Source organism: Manacus vitellinus, unplaced genomic scaffold (genome assembly GCF_001715985.3).
Source record: "Manacus vitellinus isolate BGI_N305 unplaced genomic scaffold, ASM171598v3 scaffold_43_pilon, whole genome shotgun sequence".
Taxonomy (NCBI): Eukaryota; Metazoa; Chordata; class Aves; order Passeriformes; family Pipridae; genus Manacus; species Manacus vitellinus.
In genome coordinates, this window is record NW_021940560.1 from 6,085,538 (window position 1) to 6,102,602 (window position 17,065).

Genomic DNA, 17,065 nt, shown 5'->3' on the forward strand with positions numbered 1-17,065 from the left:
ATGGGAGGTTGGGAGGAGATAAAGCCAGGACAGGTCACTCCAACTGACCAAAGGGATATTCCCTACCAAATGATAACATGCTCAGTATATAAAGCTGGGAGAAAGAAGGAAGAAAGGAGGATGTTTGGAGTGATGCTGTTTGTCCTCCCAAGCAACCATAGTGATGGAGCCTTGCTGTCCTGGAGGAACACCTCCCTGCCCATGGGAAGCAGTGAATTAATTCTGTTTTGCTTTGCTTACGTGTGCAGCTTTTGCTTTTCCTATTAAACTGTCTTTATCTCAACCCACAAGTTCTCCAGTTTGTACCCTTCCATCCTCTCCCTGATCTCGCTGTTGGGGAGCAAGAAAGTGGCTGTTTGGGGCTTGATTGCTGACTGGGGTTAAACTATGACAGCATCCCTCAATCCTTGGGTCTTATTCCAAAAGGACAACCTCAAACTTCTCGTAGTAGGACACAATCTCCCTAGTCACCAGCTTCCTTGAAGCCACTGGAATAGTGCAGGGTTGGTAGCCATGCCACATGCATTCGAGTCAAGGGGTGACACCACCCACTCCAACACCCCGCAGATGCCTTTGTCCCCCAAAGTACCCAGCAGCTGCACCCCCAGCAATGAACACAACTTTCCCACCATTTATGGATGATGTCTTGGTGTGGATCAGAAGGCACCACCAGCTTTCTGGAAGCACAGTGAGCCTCTGGATGTTTCCCAGCCCTCCTCACCCTCTGGCAGAGCTGCATGCTGACGGTGGCTCCATCACTGCGCTGGCAGCTCAGGAGTCGGCGCCGCTCCCCATGTCCACACGAGGCATTGGCACCCAGCTGGCACCCACTCCAGCCTGCAGACACAAAGCAAAGGGTGCACTGCTGCAGGTCACCTTTTCACTCAACACAGAATCACAGATCACAGAATGGTTTGGGTTGGAAGGGACCTTAAGGTCATCTTGTTCCACCCCCCCTGCTGCGGGCAGAGACACCTTCCACTAGACCAGGTTTCTCAAAGCCCCGTCCAGCCTGGCTTTGAAGCATTGAACAAGTGGCTTTACCTAAGGCAGCACTTCCCCAAATCAGGGCATCCCAAAACAAAGAACAGTCCTCACAAAAAGATGTTGTTCTTAAAACCAGGCAAGTCTCAGAGGAGATACCACTCACTTTGCACTCCGATATCGTATCCCCTTATGAAACCGGTACATCCGAGCGCACATGTTGAACGCTGATAAAGGGTATCAGTTCAATCCAGTTGGCACACTTACAAGACTGTATTGTCTGAAGCAAAATTTAACTTTGATAAAGCAGCTGGGGAAATTTCTGAAGGGGAACTCTGTTTTAACCTGTTTTTGTCTCAAGGCAAAGCAATCCATTACTTAAAACTAAACTCTAATACTCATGAAATAAAAACAGTATTTCCAGCAGAAGAAAATTAATATCTTATTACGTGTCTGAAATTATGCTGGTCAGAATGCAACTAAACTGAAATAAGCTTTAAAACATCATTTAAAATAAACAAAAAGCCCAGCACAAGCCACTAAAATTTCCATACACCACCAATAAATAAGAAGGATGAGAAGAAAACCTATTACTTTGTGTCTTCTACCTCTGATAAACATGAACACATAAATGTTCTGCATTTCTGAAATGTGATGATAAAAAAGGCATCGTCCTGCTGCCTCTTTTTCTAGGGCTTTTATTACAAACAGGCTGAGTTTATATTCAGATATTTTATCGTGCTTTGTTCTCCCTTCCCACCAGCCCCCAAACTTCTCTTAATCTCTTCTCTCTATGCCTTTCTCATTTATTTGAGCTGGTCAAAACAAAAGGAATTTTTCCTGTTTTGTTTTGTTAGTTTGTTTGCAGCAGATCCAATTGCTTCTAAGGTCCTAAATAATGCATTTTGCTCTGAATATCCTGTGCTCACCCATATAACCCATATTGCCTTCAAAGCAGAGACTTCTGTTGGTATTATTGGTTTAATCAATTCTGTTGATAACTCACTGAAAATCTTATTTAATATGCTTTACTTCCAGGGCACCTGCAATGACAACTTAAATACAAAAATTGGGCATTTGTCCAGTAATCTGTAAAAATGTTGGTAAGTAATTAATGTTATTGAAACCAATGATGTCTACACGTAGCTCTTTTAAAGTCAAGACTTTAACCATTGCCACAAGTAAATATAACTAAAAACACAAAGTAAGGGTATATTTGAAAGTTGCACCTACCTGTAAGGTTGTACTGATATTGGAAGCAATTCTGGTTAAGAATACATGGCTTCATTTGTGAATCTTCAGGGCAGGGCTTTGAACTGACAGAAGACCTCAGCACTTGTCGAGTTCGGGTTTGCATAATGTTGGGATCACACACCTGTATGCAAAAGGGATGGACAGTACAGAGACCCCAGTAAATCATACAGACACCAACAGCCCAGGGTCGTTACACGCAGCTCCACAGCCACATCGAGGTATGACACAATCCCACTCCTGTTCCAACAACACTTAAAAGCATATGAAGGGAAAGAAATGCAGTTTAATGTTAGGAACCCAATATTACTAAAAGTCATATTTTATCAACCCCGATTTGGCTACTTTAGGCACTCTTATACTACTTATTTCCATGGTTTTTGTATCCTTTGTTTCCATGTTTTTAGGATCGTTGGGGATAATAGGATAAAGACTGTGCCATTTTGCTGTGCCCTACTTTGCACCTCTTTCCAAGACTTCTAGTAAAATGACATAGTACTGAATATTGGGATAGGATTTCTGGTACAATTAACGCATTTTTAAGTAATAACTGATGTTACAGCAAAGCTTTCATTTCCAGGAAGGAGATTCGTAACTGCATATCAGTTATGATTCTGACAACAAGACTTTTCAAAGTATGTGATACCAATACTGATGTCCGACTCCCTACAAACCAGGATTTGCTTGTTTATATTTTCACGGGAATATGAACCTAATGAGGCAGGTTTCCATTTATGTTTGTGCATCACACACATGAAAACTGTTGGGTTTTAGCAGCCCTCAAACCTCACTCTCTTAGTATGGCATGGGGCTGTTTATAGTACAGCACGAATGGGTGCATGGGCATGGTCCCAGGAAATCTAATGGAAATAAATCCCTATTAAAGGTATTCACAGCCATTTATTGGACAAGATGACCTATTTAATTCCTAACAGTTTCTCATTTGGCTTGTTCAGGAACAGCAGGGAAAAAAACCCAAACAATGCATTTAGAAATACATTGTCATAAATTCTTGGAGATTTAAAACATGATTTTTCTATAGAGTACTTTAATTACAAAAAAATAACTAACAGCTTAAAACCATGGGTTTATTATCATGCAACAAACTGCCTGCAAACACTGAACCCTGCACTGGTGAAAGTGTGGATAATTCCCGTATTGTGAATATTAAAGGGAAATGTAATGGCCTTGCAGCAGAAATTAATTCTCAGACTGCTGTAAACCTGGATTAGTTGCACAGATCATAGCATAACTGAACAGAAGAAATATCAGGAAAAATAAGAAAAAAGTTTGGTTCAGTCTTACAATACATTGCCAGGGCCTATTTTCCTTATGCTTACATTATGTGAAAGAAATTCTATTATATTCTTGTTGCTGACACACATCTTGTCAAATCGTTTTAAATTGGTAATCTCATTTGAATACCCATGGTCAGCTAAAATACCCGATTGTTTCTAATTATCTGGAAATTAAACATATGCTAAGTGTTTACCAATAGTTTACTGCCTTTTTCTCAACTAATCTGATTGTTCATCCTCACAACTAACACTAATAACTTAAATGATTTGCCAATAAACCAAAATGAGTAAGAAAAAAATCAAAGCGGGTATCTCAGTGGCTACTCCTAATTAATGTTTCTCTGAATTATGCTACCAAAGGGAAAAAGAAAAATCAATGGATGCTGTGATAGAAGTTGCCTGTGCCAACTCAGAAATACCTGCTTTTGCTCCCTTCAAAATGAGAACCTGCAGACAGAAAATATGCATCATTTGTAGATAAGAAAACTCTTTTAATAAAATAGTATTTTTCCCCTGTGTAGCATGCCCCCTGTTGTGCTCGATTACAGGGCATTGATGCAGCCCAGTGCTGTCATAGAGCCCCCCAGATTTCCTGGCTGGCAGGACTGTTTTCCCTCTCAGATATCCTCCTGGTGGGCAGCAGATCAGTGTGCAGGTCAAAATCTATCTGGTGTTTGCCAGGATCCAAACAAACAACTGGTTTACTGCCGCTCTGAAGCCTGAATTCTCACTGCACTGATGAGCCACAGTGTTCAGAAGCCAGAGCTGATGTGATAAGCTCCTCACTTTTACCAGTTTGGAATAATAAGGAATCTCTGTAGGAAAAGCGTTCATTTAATCAAGCTGAGTACACAGGAAACATGCAAAAATTCAAAGTCGGCAAACTGTAACTAATATCCTGTAATATTATTTGTCGAATTTCTCTTAACGTCAATTGAGAAGTCAAATTAGTTTTATAATTGATTTTCTGGCCTTACTCTTTCAAGTTAACTATGTAAAAAACTGAGCCAAATATACATGGAACTGAGTAAGCAGCAGGAAGGAATGACTTGCAAAAAAAAAAAAAGATGAAAGCTGGGATTTTCAAAGGAGCAAGGGAGGAAGCTGAATATCCAGCTACCCTGGAATCTCAATGGGTTTGGGTGCACAACTCCTGCAGGACCCCTCCAGAAACCCAGGCTGGAAAAAAATTAAGTGTTTACAACATGGCAAAGGTTGAGAAATGGCTTGGCAGACTCAGAGTCATTAGGGGATGTGAACAGTGAAAGTTAAAGAAGAGGGATGGATTCCAGTGGGGAGATGCTGAGGGTATTAACAAGCAATAATGAAGGGATGTGTGTAATCTGCACAGCAGGAGGAAGATATTATGTCACCATTGTCACCACTGCTATCACGACCAAGGGTGCATGTCTAGTCCTAAATTTGGATCTTACCAGGTTCTGAGAGCAAAACCAAACACCATCAATGGCAATTTACATGTTTAGGAGGCAGGATGGGAATGGTAGGCAGTAATTTATAGAAAGGCAGCAAATGAAAGAAATATTCCTTGAGTACTTAAAGTAAGAAATTATCACAGAGTTAATTAAGATTTGGGCAAAAAAACAGAAGGTGTTGATTCTGAATATTCTCACAAATGAAGAAAATGGCAGAACAAATCTGACTATTCAAATAATCTTCCATACAAAATAGTGAAGGTGCCATTCAGATACACAGATCAACACTTGATCTGCCCTAGGAATCCAAGATTCTAATTGAATGCATATATGAACCTACAATTTTGGGGTTTTTTTAAATAAATAAAACCCACTGTGATTCAACAATGCTTTACTGAGTATCTTCATTTACAACTCCTCTCTTCCCACTGAGTGGATGCTATACTTCCAAAGACATTATTTTACTTCCTACTGCTCTATTAGCAACTACTGCTTTCACTGATGACAGATGAAGCTTTTTTAATTATATTTTACATTAAGTCAGCCATTGCCTCCTGTAAGGCTATCACAACTGGTTTGTGCTCAGCATTAGCCAACATTTCTACAGTTGAATCACAAGAAAAGAGGAAAACGGGCAGGAAATAACACCACTTAGACAAGAAATAAAGATTTATGGATCAAAGAAAGACAATGAATATGAGTACTAACTGGCCATAAATATAGGAGAGGAAACAAGTACTATGAAATAAAGGTAGCTGTGATGCACAGAGGTAGAAGGCCAGAGGCCTGGAGAACTCCATGCTCCCTCAGGGTTAAGTTTGCTTAACAGTTTGCCTGTTAAGTTTTACAGACTATGTTGTTTGTCCAGATTCCTTCTTAATGACAATGGGTTGTGTGATTCTGGCATATGCATACTCTAGAATTGGTGATAGGAATGCAATTCATTTCTGGATGGCAACAATAATGGGGACCTATCTCAAGTGGTATGTTAATAGCCTACAGCAGTAGGATGTCATACACAGACACAGTAAGTTTCTTTATGGGTACGACTACACTGTCCCAGCCTACTTTATAGAATTAAATCTCACCATTTCCATTATTCTTTTCCATGAAGTATGAAAATGTTGAGCTAGAGCCAGGAACCTATAGGCCAGATTATATAAACCACTACAGAAACAAATATTTTGAAGCAATGAGACACACATAAAATGTTAAGGCAGGAATAAAGCAGAGTTTTTCTCAAAGGACCATTTAGAAATTATAACAGCCATCATCTTGATTCTGTGGAGGAATTCCTGGCACTATTGACTACTGCATTTTTTAATATTTCTTCTAGTCAACCCCAGTTTTTTACCATGAGCACCTGTCACTATTTTAAGCCAACATAAAAAGTGAGCGACAAAACCATACACAAAGGATGTACCCAGCCTTCGCTCCAGGCAATAATGGAGCAGGTAAAGCACTGAAAGTTTGTTCTGGAAGAGAAGGGTATGAAATAAAATAAACCTGCAAGGTTATGAATGCTAAGTTCCAGTGCAAGAGCTGTTAACACATCACACATTAGTATACACAATTAGACCTTCTTTGTGATGGATTTTAAAAGCTGTCCATTGATCTAGGCTTTCATAAACATCATAATTGTACAGCACAAAGGCTGTAACCCATTAGAGGGCCCTTTAAGCTGTTTAATTTATCAAGCAGCTTGTATAATGCATCCTGAGCTATAAATAGCTGGCTCCATTATTTTAAACAGGCTATTCATAAGAAAACATACAATCTCGAAATAAGGCATGTGCAAGGCATCAACAGTATTTGACTATTTTTAACAGAGCAATGAACCATTATATTGTTCATGCCAGTGTGGATGTTTTGTAACAATTTAACAAGCCATTCACAATAACACAAGCAATCTTTTGAAATGAGAATACATTTACATAAATTTTCTTTTTCAGACAGACCTAGGTTCTGAAACTTTACCTGCCTCCACACAGAACCACTGCTTTTTAAAGAATGATTGCTAATGAAGATGAATAAAAATAAAACAACAAATATAAAAAATACAGCATTACCAACTTTTTGGAAAGCTATACAAAAAAATCCAAGCGACAGCTATGCTAAGGAGCAGTACGTGTTCTTCCAAAAAGCCTTGGACCAGCATAGTTCTCATGCTTGACCTGAATAAATTATCTCCTGGGCTAGAAACACAACACTGTGCAAGCCTCACTCTTCAGTCCAGCCTCCACACTGCAAGTGCTCTGCCAAACTTACGTGCCAAACCCAGAGAGGTTGGTGAGTCTCCTCTGGAGATACTCAAAAGCCGTCTGGACACAGTACTGAGTAATGTGCTCAAGGGAACCCTGCTGGAGCAGAGAGTTGGACTAGATGACCTCCAGTGGTCCCTTCCAACCTTGCTCATTCTGTGATTCTGTGCACAGGTACCAGCTGTGATGAAGACGTCGGTAACACACGTGCAGAGCCCCAGTGTCTACACGAGCCCACAATTTCCCTTCCAGCGGCATTTCCAAACTGTAGTCACTCCGACTTGCATCCACGATGAAAGCCACTGCAAGCCTGAGAGCTGGCTGCATTGCTTGGTGACACTTCTAATCCGATCAGTTGTGGCAATATCACACTCCCCCCCCGCGGATTCGAGGGAATAATAACTCAATTGTGGCAAGTCCTGAGCGTGGTACATCGCTATTGATCCAAGAGGAAAATGCTCGCTGAAACGGAGACAGCTGTTCTCACTCACTAGACATGCAACCTCCTATAATTAACTAATTTCAGAGCTCTTGGAATTAGCTGCTAGAAATGCCAACAGCTGAGGCAAGCAAGGAGGCCACTCCGATCCGCAATGGGGGCTGTGACAGCCATCCACCCAACAGAGAGCTAACAAAATAGATTTGAGGTAATTATTTCAGGGACTTGTAGCACCACTCGCATATTAACTCTTTTTAAGAATGCTTTGATGAATTCAATTGAAGTCAATTAATTACATTTCCAAGTCAGATGAATATAAAGTCGAGACGCCGCAGGAAGTGTGTGTTATTCCATCACTGAATATGTAACAGAGATGATGGGATTTCAGTTTCCACACTGTTTAGCTGGGTCTTTGAGCAATCAAGTGATGGTGTCTGACTGAACACGCTATTGTCCCTGGAACAAATAAGAAATCTCTGAAGCAAAATGCAAGTCAACCTAATTTGCCTAGGATTTTTTTTTTTAACCAGCTAGCTTCAAATTGTTATTTTAAGTGGCTTTAAAGGCTTGATATTTAAGTTACATGGATGTTACCTAGTGACAAGAAAGAAAACTTTGTGAGCCAAAAAACAGTCTTCAACAAGAGGAAAAACCGTTTTGAATTTACTTCTCACAATAGAGATAGTGAAAATAATAGGGAAGCTTTAAATCAGTAACTATGAGTTTCTTGAATCCAGTACAGAGACAAAACCTCAAAGTTTGAGTCCAATACAGAGACAAACACCTCAAACCTTGAGGTATTGTATTTCAGCTGCATTTCTGGGTCACAGCCATTAGATGAAATATTAACATTTACCTTTATGTAGCAGTGTTAAATAGCACCATAATCAAGATGTGAAAATTGGAATTCAGTTGAAAAATACACATAAAAGAATTGTGGGAGCATCTGAAATTATAAAAGAACACAAATATTTAAAAGTAAAGGGGAAATGCACCGAAAAAAGGTAGAGCAAATACAATGTTTTAGACAAAAAAGTATTGAAGAAAATACTTTCCATTGACAAAGCAGTCACCACCTTTATGACTCATTGATTTCAACATGATTCAAGATCATTTACCATCCTGAAAGTGGAAAATTCACATGGGAAGAATATTGCTGCAAGATAAAAACCGAGTAATACCCTAGAAGTATCCAGAGTACAATGACATATTGACAAAAGGTACAACGGATAATCTAAAAGGCTTTTTTATATTCAGCTGATAAGAGTTAGTTATTCTGCTATCAGGATGAATTTATTATCAACACTATAAAACATGAGCAGAACACCAAAGCGGCTGGAAAAGAATTCTCACCTGAGCAAGATCTTCGGTAAATATCTCAAATCAAAGAACTCCTCAGGCAAACATGAGGCTGAAATTGTGATTGTTCATTTCTTACAAACTAGAATTTGTCAAGTTTCATAAATCCTCTTTATCTCCAGCAAGCCAAACACGACCAGAACTAGAGGAAGATATCCTGGAATGGTCTTTGGCAGCTGCCTCATGAGAGTGGTATGACTAGAAGAGTGCCAACTATTTTGGTATGAAATGCAAATGCACTTGAGAAAGAGCAGCCAGGATTTACAGTTTTGCTTTTTCATTGCAATATGATGTGATCTTTCAAATTTTTCGGACTAGTCGGGGAAGAGAAAGGAGTCATACTTAGAAAACATGTTTTTGGTGAATATTCAAAAAGCATTTTATACATCCTCAGAAGACAGGCATTTCCTCACAGTTTGGCATGAATCAGAAACCATGCATGATTATACCAGCTATGGTATAATATGCAATTAAATAGACAACCCTAATGAGCAAGAGGTTCTGTGCCTACACCCTTACTGGCGTGTATTTTGAGCTCTGTGGGAAGACATGTGAAGGAAGACTGAAGGCCCAATAGGTCTGACCAAAAGACTTAACATGAGATGCAGCTGCAGGTACAGACTCCTATATTTGGGTGTCTGTATGTATTTGGGTGTCTATTTGTAGTTCTCCATGCATGGTCCAGATCCAAGCTCTCACTTGCAACCAGTGGAGCTACTCAGCTGACCACAGGTAGCTCTTGCCTTACAGATGGAATGGGATCCTCCATAGGCTCCACTGGCTCTGTAACTCCATTGCCCACGTCCACTGGCTCATGGCCATTCTCAGTGACCACCTTTCCTAGTGGTGACTCAGGAGATGAGGGTTCCATTAATCACCCTAATGCTGTCAGTCCCTCCCTCCTGGCCACCATCATTCCCTCAATCCCTGCCCCATCACACCTCTGGCCCCACACATACCAAAGATACACCACTGGCACAGCACAGTCACTCTGCACTGACAGCAAAGCCCAGTGCTTGCCTTGGAGATGCTGAGCATGTGCAGCCTGGGAGGGACCGTGTTGTGTGGTTCTCTCTTAAAACCAAACACAAACAGCCGGAGTAGCTGTAAAAGGGAGACAGCACTGCTGTAAACTCATCAAAGGGAGGGTTTTATCTGCCCATAAAACTTCAAGCTGTTTATTGCCTCGTATCTGGACAGCACTATTGAAACACATGCTCCGTCGGCACACAGTCATCTCAGTTTCATAACAAAGCATTGCAGAACAGCTTGTGAAAACATATTGTTCAGTTAATTGCATTGGCATGCAGATGCCCTCACATTTATGAATTAACATCCACCGTGGCAAAAGGATGCACAAGGAGACACAGGGACTGTGGCATGAGGCCCTGTGCCTGCCAAGAGCTGTGCTGCCTGATGGAGTGCAGCCCATGAGCTCTGGGCTTCCCTTTCCTGCTTCTGTGGGCTACGGAGGCTTCACCACTGGCAAAAAGGAGCCTCCAGGCAAAAATTCTTGGTGTCTTAAGGATACCAGGGTGCTTAAAGCTTCAAGTAGTTCTTCTGCTTGATCTGTCACCAAGGCACCTGAAATACACCCAATGGCCTCAAGGATCTCTGCATTAGTTCACTGCGTGCGAAAATGAGGAAAATCTATGTCTGAAAAAGTCAATGGCAAAGAAACAGCCCAACCACAGTGGGACTTTGAAAGGTATCCAAGCATTTGTATGGGTTGCAAGAGCGTTATACTTCATCAAAGCTATGCTGCTCAGGAGGAGGTGAACGCAGGAAATGAAACACAAGATTTTATTTGACATGTTCTTGCCGAGTATATTGATACGCTACACAAAATATTATGGAAGGAAATTACCTGTGTCAGCAGTAGTATAAATACCTGTCCAATAACCACTCAGACTTTCAATAATGGCCCTGTTAACACAGGGGCAATGAATATATGTTTGTCACTTAAATACATCAAGTAAATCTGTTAAAAAAACCCTGTGAGATTAAACCCGGCACCTATTTCAACACCCATCAGGGAGAAACAATAGGTTTGAAATCACATGCTTTGAGGCCAGAGAGGTTTCACAATACAAAATTTGCAGCTTCTTTCCATCTTGCACACTTAGGAAAACACAGAGCGCTTGGCAGTGGCTTGAATCCCTGCATAATTCACCAAGTTTCATGACATGACAAATTGTTCAGGCATCTTGCTGCCATGCCCTTCTGCTGCTGTTGTCTCAAATCTTCCCTCAAGGTTTTGAGGAGGAGGAGACGCTGGATAGAAATAGTGTCTGCTGGGAGGGGAGAGCTATTATTCCCTCAGGACTAAGACCTGTCCAGAGAAGTGTCACCACCACAGTTTACCAGTAAATTGTTATGGCAGTCGTGCATCATTGACAGAGGTGTTCCTTGCAAATATTTCCTCAGACAGACAGCCCTTATTGCAGCTTGAATACTGTTCCCTTCACCCACTCAGCTTGTGTGGGCCCTCTCCCGTAGACCAAGGGGAAGGATGTGTCAAATCAACTGTCACAGTAATAACTATGTGTTTCACTAACCAACTTTCTATAGCTCAGTCTCTGTAGAGTTATAAATATCTCCAGGTTCAACCACATGGCAGGATCCATTAAGCCTGACATCCCTAAGAAAATAATTTACTTTCCTAGAAAATAATTATGCCATGAAATGGCTGAAGGACAAGCAAAGAGGAACATTGCCAGTGACACAAGCAGGAGGGCCTACCTGTGGACACCTGCTCCACTGTCCCCAGTCAGACACTGCACACTCACTGGGACAGTACAAGCTACACTTCTGCACTGTGTCTGGGATTTCAGCCTGATTACACAGAGCGTTGGGCACAGTCTCCCCTCCATGGTCCTCAGCAGTACTCACACACCTACACAGGAAACAGACATTTTCATTAGAGTACCATGGATGTGATGGATATCAACGAGTCTGCTCGACCCCATAGGGGACACCAGACATGACAAGAGCTACGTGCAGCACGTCTGGTCAAAAAGCAGAATTAATCATGTTAATGCAAATCAGAAACAGCTACATGCACAACACGCTTTTGTTACTCACAGACTTCAGTAACAATAAACATTTTAAATAAACATTTCAAACTTCATACAGAGGGATTTTAGCTTTGATCGGCTGACAGAGGAGCAAACAGAAAATGACACCCAGCAAGAACAAACCTTTGTGCTCCTGCTAGGAACATCTGAACATTTGGAAATAACTAAGCATTTCCCCGTGCCTGGGGAATGAATATTCAGTAATAATGAATGCTACTCTGGTGCGTGCAGTGCCATTACTTGGGGAAAATGTTAGCAAATCAGAATATGGAGGCACCTCAGGGAGCTTTATGTATACATGGCATTTAGGTTGAAGAATTCTAATTTAAATATCATGCTGTCTTCCTGAAAAACCAAGGCTGCATCTCTGAGATGCTTTTCCTGTAAACCATTGCACATAAACACGTTTCTTTTCATCAAAGTACACTGGACTCAGGAACGTACTCACTGTCAGATGGTCAGATATTCCAGCTTTATTCGAGTACATATCAGCTCTTTTTGATCTGGAGTACCTGAGCTTTTGTCTTCACGCACCTGACTTTCCTCGTTTGTATTCCTTCTCCACAGTGGAGGGAATTTTGTTCGCTGTTGATTTTGCACGGAGACCACGGTTCTACTGCCCAAGAATACTGATTGCACTCGCTGTAGCATGGGACTGCCTCGTGCACCTGCCAGGAAAAAGAACCAAACTGTTCAGCTGAGCCATCCAGGTTAGCACCTCTGCAGAAACACCTCAGCCAAGCCCAGCAAAAGGCACACTGAAAAATATCCTGGCTTACACTCCTTATGCTAAGGGTGTTGTAATGGCTTTAAGTTCATTTATTCATTTTTGACTTGCCAAGGGATTTTTAAGTATATAATAAAGAGTAGTATGCATGCAGCATCTTAGGAAACAGGATAAATAACAGCTATTTCCTGCAGCCAAAAGAGGAACTCCATTACAATTTCATTTGCTCTGCCTGCTCTCAGTATAATCTATCACATGTCATTCACCAGGACTGTATGTACCACATCCTTTCATGTTTCAGAAGGTAGAAACTTAAAATCAGCACTCATTTACCTTTGCTTCTAACATATCCTTGTAAGTCATTTACCATAAAAGAATGAAATTTCATGCGTCCCACAAATTTCATTTTTATACATAAAAACTGTAAATGCTTTTTTTTTTCCATACAAGTGACTTATCTCTAACATATCTCCCAATCAAACACAACAGTGTATTCACCTGAACTACGGTATCTATGTAGAGAGAAAAATACAGCCAAAAGCTTGATAAAAGGTGCCAGATATTCAGGTTGTTAAAAGCAGCACACTGAGATATAACACTTCAGCAGATGTTTAGGTTTAAATAAATGAACGCATCAACAGTTCTATTACAGTGATGAATAAAAGTTATTTATTTTGAATCTGGCTTGCCTGCAGAAGTTGATTTGAAGATACAGTATTCCCTGTTGCTTTGTACGAAGCATATGTGCTGCCCTGGAAAAATACAGTGCACCTAAAATTTCTTCTTCCACACACCAAGATCTCCTCAGCCTTGCTGCTGTGGAGCCATTTCATTCTCACCTTTAAAATAACTATAAATCAAGAGCCTTCCTCCCAGTTACCCCCTCAAAAGAAAATCAGCCACAAGTTTAATAATTTACAGTTTCATTTTAAAATAGCGGATTATGACTTTGCATGTTGTGGCCACAAGAATAAAGAAACCTTCTTTGCAACACTTTAGAGGTGGGAAGACAAGGAGATTGAGATATCAGTCCGGAAACAAAACTGGTATCCCATCAGAAAATCACCTTCCTATCAAATAAAAGGAAGATAACTTGCAAAGGAAAACCCCTCAGGAACAGAAAATGTCAGAAACTACCTTAGCAGTGGGTCTGCTTACATGTTGTGCACAGGTTTAGCAGAGAAGGAAGAATTAGAGATGCTGAAAAGTGCAAAATACACATAGAAGAAGAGACAGGAAAGAGGGAAACCAAAATTGGGACTGGTGAGGGCAAGGACAACACGAACTAATAAGAGTATCATGTTCCATGCAGAGGAAGGGGAGGGGAACAAATGGGGCAAAGGCAGCAGTACAATTAGTACAACTTTCCCTACATATTATTAAGAACAAATTACAAACTTGGATGAGGCTTGAAGCAATCTGAACTAGTGGGAAGGTGTCCCTGCCCATGCTGGGGGGACTGGAACGATATGATCTTTTAAGGTCCATTTCCAAACCACTTTATGGTTCTGTGAAATCCTTTTTTCATGGCCTGTGCACAAATAACACATAGAAACATGCACTACTACACCAGGGATAAATTATGCTCAATGATGGCATCTGCTACAACAACTTTCCCGTCAGAGCGAGTGGGGTCAACCCACAGCCTTTTTAAGGGAGCTCAGGGGGTGTGTGGTGCTTCGAGCACCTGCTGGACCTGCACAAAGGTCTCTGAAAGATCTCACTGCTCCTCAGACACTCGATATCGTAAGCAGCACCACAAGTGCTGCTAATTAGCTGTGCAGCCAGGCTCGTTAACACTAACTTGTACACAGGAGCACACAGAGGAAGCACTCTCCCACTGGGAAGCCACTATCCTGCCCCACCAGCCTGTCACCTCCAGAGAGTCACTGGCTCCTGCAGCCACATCCCTGCACACGCCGGGGACAACAGCAATCCCTCTCCAGGCACTGCGAAGCCTTTGCACTCCCCACAGACATCCATCCCGGAGATGGATGTAGAGACAGGGAGTATTTATTACTTTCCCTGCTCCACAGGGGGAAGGAAAAACTACAGCCTGCCTATGTTGCCTGACAAAACATACTGCTGTCCACAGGAGGCGATTAGTGAGAGCGAAATGTGTGCTTGAGGCATGATCAGTGATTCCCAGAAACAGAGGGGAGGCAAAACCAGAGAGAGAAAAGAGCCAAACTTGGACAAAGCTGGTTGCTGGGGGCAGGAATCCTGCAGCCCAGGGAGGAGGTGCCTCACTGGGTAGTGTCAAGGATGGTAAAACTTAGTAAGTTTATTAGGAGCTGGTTGGCCTGTTCCTGCTCTTTAGACTTCTGGAGAGAAAGCCAGAGTTGGGAGCGGCTGGGAGTTGATGGTGTGGTGCTGCTTCCCTCCACAAGCACAGCAGGGCAGCAGGGGCAGGCCAGCACAAACAGTGGCTTTGGGGATTTAAGATTCTTTTCCTGGTTCTAATTAATAACCTTCCCTCAGAGTTAGAGGATACTGTTGTGAACCCTGCAGGTTCACAGCACTGCCAGCCTTTCAGTGCTTGTCCTGCTGCCTGCAGCCAGGACAGGGTCAAGAGCTTGGGAATACCATCTCCACTGATTGCTCTGCCTTAACATCTGTTAAACCTCAGACCTCTCTGAACCAGCAAAGCCCACCTGTGGATAGCAGTAGAGGCTTAACATAAGGCATTTACCACAAATGTGTTTTGGTGGTCAAAAGCTCCTGCAGCATGTACCCGTGTAGGAAAACCAGATGTTGGGCAGGCAGGGGATGCCACATTAACTAAAATCTATCTGAGGAAACATGTGAGGTCAAAACAGAAATCCCATATTCAGTGACACAAATACACATAATACAAAGTGAAACTTCAAATGAGCTCTTTCAAGAGCAGGCAGGATCACAACAACAAAGCCATTAATACAGCATTGCTTGTCTGCTGTCTGATTGTGTCAAACTGCTACGATTACATGTGAAGTCCCATCAGCTCTCCTCCTCCTCTGACAGACAGACAAACAGACAGATATCCCATTCTGCACTGGAGGAGAAAGGTCACACAACACTGGCCCACATATCCCTGCAGCACCTCTGCTGCTGACCTGTTCAGTACTTTCACTTTGGTCAGGATTCCCAGGTTACACTCACCACCAAACTCTGAAATGTAACTGTTACAAACAACCTGTTTTCCTAAGTTCTTGGCCTGACACACAGCACCTCTCGCCTCTGAACAACCTCTCCCCTCTGCCCTGTGTCAGCACTGAGCAATGCCATCTCTGGTAGTACCTCTGGGACACTGGGGAGATGTAAATAACCACCTCACATCACTGGGAGGCACAGATTTCTTCAGAACAAGTTACAGCAGACACCAATGGACACCGTTAAGCTTTTAAATGGGAGTCTCAAAGAGATGCAAGATTTCCACAGGTGGAACTCTATGGAAATGCATTCAGGAAGCTGTGAATATAATTTGTGTCTCCATCTTTGCATTTAAAAACTACAGTGATGTGGCATGTGGTCCTTTCCTCCACAGGACAACGTTTTCCTCCTGTTTCTCTCTCCTGGCTTGCCATAATTTGTTTTCAATCACCTCCAAATCCTCTTTTTTTTTGTATTGGGGAAAAAAATCCAAACAAATCTTTCATTCCCAAGTTTTGCTAGAAACTGTGATACTTAAGGAGGTCACATGATGCTCTTGACTTTGCATTTTGAAAGGATTTTGCCTAAGCCTTTCTGTTCTTTGGGTCCTACCTATCAGGGCAATGTAAGTTCACTTCTCACCTCCTAGGTCCATGGGAACACCCCTGTCCTGAGCCTGGGATGGGATGTAGTGCCCTCACTCCTCACCAACCCAGGGACCCGAAGTGCCTGAGCATGGAACGAGGTTGGGATGTGCTCCCATGGATCCCTGGCTGTAACACAGAGTGCATCCAAGCTTCAAATTACATACAGTCTAAGTGTCCCAGCCCATATCATGTTTGCCATTCAGTATCTCTGCTGCAGATACAGACCTTTCTTGATCAGTTATGCCACTTCACAAAGACAACAGTTCCACTAAAAATACTGCTTAATGCTCACCCTTCCCCAAACTTATGCAAATGCACTATGACAGCGCATTTACAAACCCCTTCAGACTGAGCTCCTCAACACGTGTATGGAGCTGTAGTACCATAATCCATCTCCTGAAGGGCAGAAATGAAATAAATTCCATGTGATAGGCACAGAGGCCCGTTGTTCTGCATG

The 17,065-nt window shown here is 42.0% G+C and overlaps 1 protein-coding gene across 1 annotated transcript in view; it reads right to left on the reverse strand.

Annotated features, from left to right (window-relative positions):
• The window catches only part of THSD7B (thrombospondin type 1 domain containing 7B), a 264,674-nt gene that overhangs the window by 21,719 nt on the left and 225,890 nt on the right, over positions 1–17,065 (reverse strand). The window contains exons 16-19 of the mRNA XM_029962200.1: positions 12,637–12,770; positions 11,768–11,921; positions 2,218–2,359; positions 722–837 (exon numbers count right to left, since the gene is read on the reverse strand). Coding sequence (XP_029818060.1) covers positions 722–837; positions 2,218–2,359; positions 11,768–11,921; positions 12,637–12,770 — 546 coding nt within the window. The remainder of the gene's footprint in view (positions 1–721; positions 838–2,217; positions 2,360–11,767; positions 11,922–12,636; positions 12,771–17,065) is intronic.